Source organism: Paralichthys olivaceus, chromosome 11 (assembly GCF_024713975.1).
Source record: "Paralichthys olivaceus isolate ysfri-2021 chromosome 11, ASM2471397v2, whole genome shotgun sequence".
NCBI classification, from domain to species: domain Eukaryota; kingdom Metazoa; phylum Chordata; class Actinopteri; order Pleuronectiformes; family Paralichthyidae; genus Paralichthys; species Paralichthys olivaceus.
The window spans coordinates 24,510,012-24,522,501 of record NC_091103.1 but is presented as its reverse complement, the minus strand read 5'-3'; the positions used below and the strand labels follow the sequence as shown (position 1 = coordinate 24,522,501).

At 39.2% G+C, this 12,490-nt stretch overlaps 1 protein-coding gene across 12 annotated transcripts in view; it reads right to left on the bottom strand.

Moving 5' to 3' along the window:
- The window catches only part of prx (periaxin), a 41,056-nt gene that overhangs the window by 19,067 nt on the left and 9,499 nt on the right, over nt 1–12,490 (bottom strand). For all 12 annotated transcript variants that reach the window (XM_069534185.1, XM_069534175.1, XM_069534182.1 and 9 more), the window contains exons 2-7: nt 7,065–7,117; nt 4,527–4,634; nt 2,298–2,423; nt 1,437–1,596; nt 547–740; nt 135–367 (exon numbers count right to left, since the gene is read on the bottom strand). In XM_069534185.1, coding sequence (XP_069390286.1) covers nt 135–367; nt 547–740; nt 1,437–1,596; nt 2,298–2,423; nt 4,527–4,634; nt 7,065–7,117 — 874 coding nt within the window. The remainder of the gene's footprint in view (nt 1–134; nt 368–546; nt 741–1,436; nt 1,597–2,297; nt 2,424–4,526; nt 4,635–7,064; nt 7,118–12,490) is intronic.

Sequence of the window (12,490 nt, the reverse complement as noted above, 5' to 3'; positions counted from 1 at the left end):
AAAGGAAACAAAGAGAAATACATTGAAAACATACCAATCAGACAATCATTTGACGTCTTTTCAAATGCAGCTCTTTAGATTACAATTGCCTTAACTGTGACCATTTGACAACACAAGAAGAACACAAAGCCAACCTGATCCTCGTCTTTCCTTTTGCTCCGGCTGCTGCTCCTTCTGCTTCCACCTTCACACTTCTCCTCTGTTTGAATTTGGGGAGAGAGAACTCCACATCCACATCACTCATCTCCAGCCTGGGGGGTGTTCCCTCTATCACCAGCTCCTCCCTGCGCTTCTCTTTCAGCCTCTTCAGACCAAAACGACCACCTCTTTTCTTCTTGGCCTTGAATGGCTTGGTGCCCTTTACACTCTGAAATACACACATTGTGTGTTGGGCCAAATGTTTGGTATATTTTAAGTTGTGAATTTAATCTGAAGTTGTATTAAAAGCCTACAAAAGTCTTTTAATTAGCTATGTCTGATTGTAAAAAAGAAAAATTACACCTTTTTAATGTATACCACACATAAATACAGTATAGATTTGATTACCATTTTGGCCATCTTGGCTTTGGGACCTTTGACCTCCACACTGGGAACTCGAGGCCGCATGCTGACCTCTGCTCCGGGGATGGTCCTCTGCAGTTGGAAGCTGACCTTATATGGCTCCGCACACTGAAGGATCTTCAGAGCATCTTCGTACTTGACGTTGTCGAAGTAGACCTTGGCACTCAGCAGCTGGTCACCTTCACACGAAGCACATCAAGAATTAATGACTCCAGTGTCGAGGCTGCCAAAGTGATTTATGAAACTTCTAAAAATCTTAAATCAATCTGATATGTATTTTATCTCCTCTAAAAATTTTAAAATATGTATTTTGGGTGCTCAGGGTTTAAAAGTAGCGTAATTGAATATCCTCTCTGGGCATTTGTATGCTGCTGTTTCTTGTCTCTCTCTCTCCACCCTTACACCTCGAAAATGTCTGGAATACAACCAAGGGTGGCAAAACTACTCCCACGTGGCTACACACAGTTGGTACTAATACAATTGATCAATACAACGATTTCTTGTGCTTTTACTGGCAAGTTTCAGCTCTGGATGTTAGTTTTTACTGCCCTCCTGTGGTCATTGTGTAGAACTGCAACTTGACAATAAAATGAAAGTACTCATAAGAATCGCATATTTACTAAACCTTTCTCATACGTTTCTCAATTTATTACAAGTCAATAAATGTTTATACTTCTTCCAAATACAAATTCCATTATTTCCCAACCTTCATAAAATATAATTCTTTGGATTTTTTTTTCCATTTGGATAAAAATATGAATATATGTAACAAAGCATAATTGCTGATTCACAAACTCAGGACACAGTTATAATGTTTCTTTTTACGGCACTTTGTGAGGAGCACTGTGAAATGAATCAGAGGTTCTCGCAGGTACCTTGTTGCAGACTGAGATGTTTGGCAGCTGGAGAGTCTTTGAGGACGTCTTTAACAAAGATCCCTCGCTCTCCTCCGCCAGTCACGCTGTAGCCGCTGGCTCCAGCCTCCGCCTCCGTTTCCACCACAATTAGCATGGAACTAGAGGCCTCATCCATGCTCTGAAACACACACAGACAACTTATCACCCAAAACAAGATTTTGTGCAAAATCAAGATTTTTTTTATCTCTGTTGTGCTTTGTCCTCATTATTTATGGTGGTAAGTTTGAGCTGAGGCTGAATTACAATAACAGTTGTTATGGTAATAAGATGCCTGAAACCCTACATTTTCCACACACTGTAGCAGAATGACAAATCATCGACTGACAGCATAATGCCCCCAAACAACTCACACTGCAATTTACTGCAGCAGAATGTGCCTGCTGTCTCCAAACTTGCAAGTCACTAGTTTTATTAATCTGCATTACAATAGAAAACAAACTGTAGATTTAACCCTGTTTGTCTAAACAATAAGAAACACTAAGAACTGAATATTTCTTTTTCAGTTCAATATATTGAAATAGTTTTAAATCCATATGTTTCACTTGCTATACAGTTAGTTTTCACTTCCCTTTTGAATCCATTTTATCCATTAAAGTGTCATTGAGGGAAGGTCACTCTATTCTTGGACTACTTTTGAAAGCACTAAAGAAATATCTTGCAGACGATAGAGGAAAAAGTAAATCATGTATCTTACTAGGTTACTATATCCTGAAACATTAATGATAATTAAACAACTAATTCACTACTCATATCAATAAGCGTACCAAAGATTTTAGCCTGAAAAGTCGCATTAACAGAGTTGATCAGAGTCCAGCTTACTGTTTGTTCCTCTGTGGGATCTGGGTCCATCTCTGGTTGGGCCAGTTGGCAGGTCGACTCTCTCAGGTGACTTCTCTTCTGACTCAGCACCTGTTTCAGTTCTGCATGAAGCTTCTCCTTCTGCACCTGAGACCACAGATAACATGCGGTCACATGGTCTGCAGGGTGAGTGGATGTTCTGACGAGAACAACTATCAAAACGTTTGGAAAAGTGTGGTTCAAATATTATTACTAATAATAAAACTGGGGTTATTACTTAAAACTATAATCTGTTACTACTCCACTGCTATTTCTCGATTTTTAGCACTATGATTAGACAGTGATGGTGAAAGTGTGATGACTCCATGTCTTTTGTAAGCTGGGTTGGTTTTTTATTTAGATTTGTTTCTCCTTTTATCATTCTACTCTCTTTTTTGTTGTTTGAATTAGTGCAAATACATGTTTGGGTTTTGGCTTAAATTCCTTGTGTCACTATCTTATTTTTGAACTGGTTATTACAAAAGCAGTTCAATTCACTAGAAGTCCTGCTATTTCTTTTTCAACTTTTATGTATTTAAATATATTTTTTGATGGAATGACATTATAAATCATAAATTAATCAGTGTGCAACTGCTGATTTAATTAAATGTGACTTCCCATTGGTACACACATTAATGTAATTTGTATATTATCCATTAACTTAATGCATTTCCACTGCTATAAGTCATACCAATTGATGTAATAACCTTTTTTAGATGATTGAAGAAAAAAAGAAAATGCTAAAATACTAAAGAGTCAAAATGTGGTGTCACGTCAAAAAAGAGATTTAACAAAGGTATACCTTTTGTAGTTAAATGTATATAAATATATATATAGGTACAGAAAAGTAAATATTGAGAAAATCATCCTTTATGTGCATGTGTGTGTTGGTGTATATAAAAATATATATCTATTCAGAAAATGTGTGTATTATTAGTTTTTAAAATATATTTTTACATAATTTTGGATCTTATTGTCTTTAAACCGCAAAACTCGCTAGTTGATGTGCCTGACAGAAACCAACACGTGTCGCTGTCTCTTGACAAGCAACAGTCACTAACGCTCTGAATGTGGGTCAAAGTGTTTACAGGCTCCCTCACACCTGCAGCCGGTTTTAGAGCCGCCACATTCAGATGTTTTTTGTTGTTGACTTTGTGTCCAGCACCTGCTGCTGCTGCTGCTGTGGCATGAAAAGGCCACGACTGGCATCTGTGCTGAGTTGGGAGAAATGAAAGGTTGTTTATGTTGCGGACAATGACCTCAGCAGATCAGGCCTGGACCATTGTGATCCAGTTTGCACTGGCCTGGTGGCTGCTGGGGTCAGGAGGTCAATCACAATGTTGTGTTTTCATCTAAGAATTAATCTGAGCAACAGATTTTGCAACTGCTGCTTTTATGGTTCAATGTCATACAGACTCTCATTCGGTGAATTAAAGTAAATCACAAGGATTTATCTCAGAAAAGTTCAATCTTTTATGAAAATAGTCATATTCAGTATTCAGTCATGTAAACGTTAGATAAAAAGAGAAATTCAAACCACAGTTCTGTGCTTTTGGTGTCTGATAAATGTTAAAACTCATAAAACTGTTCTTCCAGATGGATTTCACTGATATATTTCATATTTTACTTTATATTTTCATTTAATTTGACTAAATTGCACTTTTAGCATGCTCAAATGCCTGAATTGACAAGGCTAACATACTGATGCTAAGTAGTTGATCAGAATCAGCTTTTTGGCCAAGTAGGTGTACACACTCCTAGTGTACATACAAAGTGGACATACAGGTAATTAGCATTACACACAGTGTATTGCTGAGGCTAATGGAGAGGTCATCTTGTTTTTACACATATGAAGTTACCTTGAAAATTTAAGTTTAGAATTAAAGATGAAATTAAATCAGTCGATCTCCGAGCTCAGTTGTTTCATTTCATGTGAATCCATCCAATAGTTGTTCACATATTTTATTGCAGTCTAGACCAAAGTGGTGTAATGAACAAAATGACCATATATACAATGACACGGGTAAACACAATAAAAAACAATTTACAGTAAAACTAAGAAGATCCTACAATGTTTTTAATTTAGGATTTAGCATTCCTGTGACACATCAGATTTCTTTATCAAGAATTGCAGTCACAGTTTTTTACTAGACAGCTTTATCCAGACTTCCCAGGTTAGTTGATTTCAGTGTGTGTGGGTGTGTGTCTCACCACTCTCTCAGGGCTCTCCTGTTCGTCTGTGGAGCCGCTGTGGTGAGGGTTGCGTTGAGGGCCGGCGGGGGATCTGTCCGAGGGGGGCGACCGCCTCTTGTCTTTCACCTGCCCACAGAGAAGACGAGGGTGTAAAGTCACACTGAGACAGTTCATGCAGTAGCAGCTTTTACTCTTCAACCATTATTTTTGCACTGCAGCCGGTGGGAGCCTCCTCTGGGAGGATGCAAAAAGCAGGAGGTTCATGATGTGAATGTTCTCAGTTTAATTTAATAACCGCTGACATTCTCGGCTGTCGGCCTTCATTGCTCCAGTGAAGCTGCTCAGCAGGAGAGAACTGGTTGAACTGGGAGGCTCCTGGTGTTTGATTCAGTGTGTGTGAGGCGCTCTCAGCTTTCTCTGCAGCACTAATAAAAAAAGGAAATACGAGCTGTGGGGTTGTTTTACTCTGAGCTGCTGATCTTGTGATGCTGCTGCCATTAACTTGAGGATGTATTCATGACAAATCAAAGAAAAATCATTGACAAGTGAACTTCAGTCAGAATACAGAGGGAGTAAAATAATGGCAACATGGTTTTTACCCATGAGAAAGCTAAACTCATCATCGTCTGCACATGGCTGACAGTTTATTTTTTCTGTCACTCAATTAGTTTTAATTTCCTGAACCGGATTTTTAAAGAGACAGGTAAATTAAGTGTTTTTTTCTCCTGGATATAAGTATTGTTAGGTTTTGTGTTTTTTTTCAATTGCTCCTCTAGAAAGATCTCACCGGACTAACTCAGCTGAACTGGAGGTTGTTTTTCCTTTTACCTTCTTTCTGGAGGAAACATGTCATGTCCCATTTTCCCATATCTCCTTCCTCTACTCGCTCCATAAACTCTTGCATGGTGAATCTTGTATAAACATCCTGTTCTAACACTTCACCTTTTGTCAGGCTGCTGTGACCTTCAACACTTGTCTCAACTATAAATGTCCAGTGTGACGGTGAGCTAAATTCCTGAAAGAATAATATGTGCTGTAATCGCAGCAGGAGGGATGGTATTTCCTATTTTTTTGTCCTTTTATTGAACAATTATTCACACATTTAAACAATTTGCTTTTTAAACAGATACAATTAAGTTAATGGAAATGAATTTCTCCTAGATAGATCATCAGTAGGTAATGTGTCCAGTGTATACTGTATATGTATAACTTTTAACTTTAACATACTCACTTACATAATCTCTTGCACTTACACATTTACCTCTTTGCACACATACATGTATATTTGGATGGTACTTTTTTTAAGAGGGTGGATGGCTATAATATTATTATACAGGTGTTTTGATGATTCTTAATATTATAAACACAGGAATATTTCATGTAGTAGAACTGCTATGACAATGTTTAGCTTAGGCCTGCTCGTCTACTGGATGTGGACATTTAATAACAGCTTTTAAATAACTCTTATTTATTTTATTTTGGTAGATTGATAATTTTTTTTAAAGATATCTATTTTAGTAGTGTGTTTAAGTAAAATACCGGTCATACACAGACAATGCTTTATAATCATTCATCTATTATCTACACTGCTAGCTAACATTAGGCAAGAGGTGGGGTAAACCCTGTAAGTCCATCACTGGGCACATATATACTATACATAAAATAATATTCATATCTAGGCAGACACACGTTCGAACCCAGAGCCTTCCTGCTGTGAGCCAGCACCACTGCACCACCTGCCCGTTATATCTGTGGTCATGTCTACTCTAAAATATTATCTTATCTTATATATCTTATCTTAAATATAATGAATGAAATATTTGATGAATACTACACACAGCAGTGTGTCTCTAGGACATGAAGTAGTGAATTTTTATAGTTTGCAGTTTAGAGAAGATTATAGCTCCGAGACAAAACTGACAGAAGGTCAGCACCACAGACAGCTCCATAGATTAATCAATACACAGCACAGATTTGACTATTGATCTGTCAGAGTCAAGATCGTGGCCTTAGATTCTAACCTCAGTGAGATTAAAGATCAATGAGTCCTCTCACATATTCACCCAAACAAACCCTCTGACCCTGCTCACTCTCTCTGCCGTCAGGGGACATGTCTGTTGCCTTTTTGTCAGTTTCAACAGAATCATAAAGCCACTGTCACAGAGTCTTAATGTCACATCCCTGTCATATCACCCACCGGCTATTATTATTATATTCAGAAATAGAGAGTTACCCATTCGGATGAGTTTAAATTGTTATCTCTCTCTTCTTTTTAATCCTTTCTTACATGAGGATTCACCTGTGATCGTTTCACATAGTGATCGTATCAAATGAACAAAAATATACATATATTCAACTTGCTTGGTCACAATAACATGCAAACACACACATTAAATTACCATATGAAGCTTTACTGATTGAGGTCTTTTCATCCTCAGCACCTGCTAACTTTGGTGTTAGCTCTCTTCCTTATGTATTAGCTCATGAATCAGACTATATGACCAGATCTCTCAATTTTCTCACATTCTCAGATCATAAGGAGGGGTGCTCACTTACGGCTGAATCTCTGGTCTGACTGAAAACATGGCTGTCCTCTTCTCTGTCAGAGTCTGAAACAGAAAAACACAACAATGCAGATCATTATGTGAGGATCTATGGAGAGCTGATTTTTCTAACTGGTCTTCTTACAGATAAAAGCACATAAACATGGACTTAATAGAAGTGACAAATGTACAATGACCTTTAATCTTAGATTTAAATGAAGGCCAGAAAAATGAAAAAAGTCTTAATGTCCTGTTAGAGTAAAGAATAATCTCTTTTCTGATATTTAGTTCCATTTCTCCCTGTATTTCCAAAACAAAAATGTTTGGGACAAGTTTGCATACTGTAACATATAACAGTAAATTGGTAGCATTCCCAAGGGAGTGTTGCATCAGGTGTATGTCAGGCTTGTGCCTATGGATTTTAAGCATCTGAGTAGTAGTGACATGACCGTCAGTCTGAGGCTTCTGGGACTGCGAGTTTGAGATTCTTTCCGAGGTCTGGGTCACGGCGCTGCACCGGCTACCCGAGCCCAAACCATCTGCACGGAATCCACAGATGCTTTGAGGAAATCAATGCTGCTAGGTGAACAGGTCTCGACAAGCTTAATGAGAGAAGTAACGTATCCCAATAACTAAAAATGTTGTAATTCTTAATGAAAAGAGAAATGTAAATTGCACAAGACTGCCAGGGGACAGAAAGAACTAGCTGTGAAACTGTGAAAAGAGGAAGGAGCAGAAATTTCAGGATAACAGAGAAACAATCTGTGCTGCAGAAGATAGTTGAAACTTCAAACTGGTACAAAGAGCAGAAGCATCGTCGGCTGAACTTAAACCAAGTTATCCACCAAAACCTCAGGAGTCAAACTTGTATGTGAGGTGATGAGACCCTGACAGCTGGTGCAAAGAGTTAAATTAAGTTTCTGAAAAAAATCCACATCTCGTGACTTGCAGCAGTAAAAGATCGTCGTGACTTTTGTGTCACATGATAAGAGGATTTTTTAATAGTTCGTGTTCAGCAACTTCATGTCCCTACTTTTTTTTCTGCCACAAATTTGACATTCAGCAACCAGTCAACGCAGTGAGCAGGAGCCACTGAACCTGATACAGTATCAATAACTCACATCGGTTTTGAAACATCAGCAGTACGGGTTCAGAAAGTTTGAGCAAACGATCAAATAAAGTTGTGAAAGTAACTGTGAGTTAGAAGATGCATGAAAAACCTGTGAAAACTTTTGCAGAAATCCACCATAGCACAGAGTTGTTTGTATTAAATATGGACGAATTAAACTAAACTGCAGAGACGTTTGCTTAGCTCCTTTGCAAACACATTACAAATTGAATCAGTGGTTTGAATCCTGACCAGCTGTCAAAGAAACTTACCCTGATGATGTGCGATCGCTCTGTGTGTACGAAGCACTATGTATAGAACAAGCTCTGAATGAATGTGTGTGATTGGGTGAATTTGAGCTGTAAAGACATTCAAGTAATTTAAGACTAGACAAGCTCATTATCGACGTTGTCCAAATTGAACATTTAAAAGCAGTCATTGATTGAAATGACGAGTCTGTCAGTTTAGCGTCCGTCCATCAGCAGCTCGACTTGTTTGTGAATCACTTGGACTTCTGTCTCCTTGGCCCCCTGCAATCTCATTCCTCACAGTCCCACCTTCATGTGATTACTTTTTTTAAACTGCATAGCTGTGTGTGTGTTTATTAAAGAGGAAAGCCTGTGTGTGTGTGTGTGTGTGTGTGTGTGTGTGTGTGTGTGTGTGTGTGTGTGTGTTTGGGGGACGTGTAGAGTGTCAGCGTGGATGCCGTGCCTGTTTGGGTGGGTTGCAGGTATCTGGTGTCCAGCATGTCACAGGGAACACATAACACACATTCACTGCAGCTCGGCCGTCACTGTATCAGTCACAGAGCAGCAGACACAGGCCGTGATGGAACAGAACAAGGTTCTGAGAGGAGACCCTTCGTACATGAAGTGAAAGGTGATGAAAACACTGAGTCTCTTCTGCATCTTTCGCTCTGGTGCTGCTGCGGCGATGACAACAGGACGATCGGCTGTCAAGACTTAAGAATATTTCATGGATCTTGATGAAAAAAGCAAATTAAAGGGACAGATATTTATGAGTCTCTGTAATTTGGTGGAGCTTGGTCAAATGCAAGGAGACTGTTGGGCCTTGAGGGTGATATGCACTCTACTGAGTTTATATACTAGGGTATTCTGTGATACTTGGTATATTGAAACAGATGAAACAACAATAACAATTTGCTTTCAGACGTGAATCCACAATGTAACGTTTTTATATTTAATCATGATGAAATGAACATGATGGTGTTTGTTCTTTAATATTAATATTTTGTGCATTTAAACAAAATGTGAACGTCTTTCAAGAGGAGAATTCAAACAGAGACATTCATCTTGCTGTGTGAAGATCCGGCCTTTCTAAATATTATTTTTGTGCTGAGTGTCGGACATTTCACCAAGTGCAGCAACAACAACAGGTGCAACCGTGACACTGCTGCACTAACAGCCTTTAGCTGCTGTTTAATTAACCTCTGGATGGCAGATACAGCAGCAGCTGCAATGTGCAGGATGACACTAAATGTACACGTGAATTAAATGCATGAAAAGGGATTTTTTTTTAAATGGGCTCATTATTGACCAATGTGGGAGATTTTGTTAAAAACTTTTTACAATCACCTGTGTTACCTGTGTGAGTTTATAAACTGTTGCCAAAATTTTCAGTGTAAGTAAATATGATTTTTAGCTACAACTGAAGTTGTGTAGCTTTGCACCTGACAGCATCTTTAAACTGCAGCACTGTGTGACAGACAGACAGCAGCAGCTGGAGGAGGAGGCACTCCCTGGACACGGTGAAGGAATGGAGGCGTGGCAGAGAAGGAGGTGAAGATTTAAAATGTCTCACAGTCTTATTATAGATCAGAGTCATGTCTGCAGGCCCACACATGCCTGCCCCAACAAACATGGACCCTCAACCTTCTGCAGACGTAGGTGTGTAGTGAAGTGTTTTGAAAAAAATATTTGATAAGCGTCAGCATGAAAACATAAAGTCTCCTGGATGATTCATAAATTACATTTTTGATTTACTGAACGTCTCAATACTTTAGTACCCATGACCTGCACAGCAAAAAAAAGTGTCATGGTTGGTGAATATGAGCCAAAATCCATCCACGTCACAGCTGATAATCGTAATAAGCCATTTGAGGTGTGAGAGGTAAAAGTTATACATTAGAAAACAATGCAGCAATGCTGTAACTAACAATCTGGCACATTGGGAAAAATCCTGGTCCTTCATTAACTTAGAAAGGTTCTACCTGTCCTCTATGTAGGGTAGCTGTGGGTCAGAGGATAGAACGGGTCGTCTAATAACCAGAGGCTGTGGCACCTGCCTACATTATGTATGACAGAGAAAGTGCTGCACATAGATGCACTGTATGAATCGAGACTAGAGATATATAAATAATATATCAATACAGAGCATTTACCATTTGTGCCTGTCAGTCAGGGTGGACGTGACGGTATGAATGCTGTTTGTCACTGGTCAATCACAACAAGGCCTCATTGACCCTCACAGAGCAGAGCTTCTTCAAATTTCATAGACAGGACCTCCTCATGCCCTGAGCTTGGAAGAGACTACGTCCATTCCAACAGATTGATTTGCTATCACTCCTCCCCCTATGGAGACAAGCAGACCCAAACCTTGTCAGAAAAACAACCCCGCCCTACTCAGCAGAACCTGCTGTGAGCAGGTTTACCAATGTCCTGTAGCTGTGCAATAAAACAAACACACCCAGGACCCTTGTAAATGCCAAATGCCATCTCTGTAAATTGATGCAGACTTAGATTAGTAGACACTGTTTAGTCTCTCTGGGGCCGATCCAGTGTTTACATCCTGACAGACTGAACTCACAGATGTGATCACAGTGCCTTGTCAGAAAAAATATCCAGAGAGCTGAATCAAAAAGGCACAAACACAACAATATATGTTTGCTACTACATGATCCTACAAACAAATCAAATGTCACATCAGGCACAAACTCTTTCCATAAAATGTAAATAATAATCTGTCCGTTTATCATGAAAGGTTTAAATAGTTGTAATTTATTGGGTAAGAGACAGAGCGCCCTGCTAATATCATCTTAACAAAACTAATGTGCAGCTGAAGAGTCCTGCTGCTCCACACTGAGCTCTGGCTTTTAAAATCCTGGACAAACCAGAGTTAGAGAGCTTGTTGGAGCTGTCAGCCACTCTGCACTTTGTCCAACAGCAGCTGGATTAAGTTGTCTCCAGTATAGATCTGATAATGCAGGCGGGTTCCTGAGGTCACGGAAGAGAAAAGACAGCTTAAACATCATCTGGTAGCAGCTTCTCATCTTTCAGATACTTGCAAAAGTGTGAAATGTGCTGGAATCGAGTAAATTAACTGATTGCACAAAAAGCTACGTCATGTTTCCCGAGGTGTTATTGAGCAGTGACAGATGCTTTTATAATGAGATCAAACACCCGAGAGAAAACTTTCCCTGAACTGATCACATGGACTGAGCCCACACATGAGAGCAATCTAATGATCAACAATCATATAATCAATCTGTTAAAAGTGATAGACATAGTAATGTGACGATTTTTTGAATGACTTAACATGTGATTTATGGTCATCACCCTACTGAAACAGCAGTTAAAACTGGGATGGATGGATGATATAGATAGATAGATAGATAGATAGATTGAATGTGACAATGTGAGCTGAATAGTTTTTCTTGTTCTTGCAGCAGACTTGTGCAAATGACCCTGTCGCTCTAATCCTTTGCAGAAGCTGCTCTCAGCCAATTAGAGATGGACAACTTGATGATGTTACAGTTGGTCGGTCATGGAACAACTCAAGTGTCCTCTGCAAAGAAAACAACAACTGATCTGTCCTTCCAAAAACCTAATAACATGTCTTTGACACAACGCTGCAGCGGTGATGCAGCGTGTGAGCGACAGCTGAGGATGTGAGGTTAGGATTTAGTCATGGACAAAGGTATTATCAGCAGAGGCCAGATAACGACAAAAATAGGTTTTCTTCTCACACACAGTTGCATAAGAGTGTGCACACACACACACACACACACACACACACACACACACACACACACACACACACACACACACAGAGGAAATACCGCTACGCTTCTGCATTCAGTGGCAGCCTGAACACACAGTAACACAAATCTTATTGGGCCAAATTTTAGGACAATCACAAAACCAGAGGAGCGAAAACCTTTCTATTCCAGATACTAAACTGAATTCAGAAAAAACACTATTTTGCTTCCAGAACATCTCTTTCAGAACAATGGAAAAGATGATGTCCAAAATATTTCATACATTTGGAGTTTATTTTACTTCACTTTGTTCATTTGTGTCTGTAAATGTTTC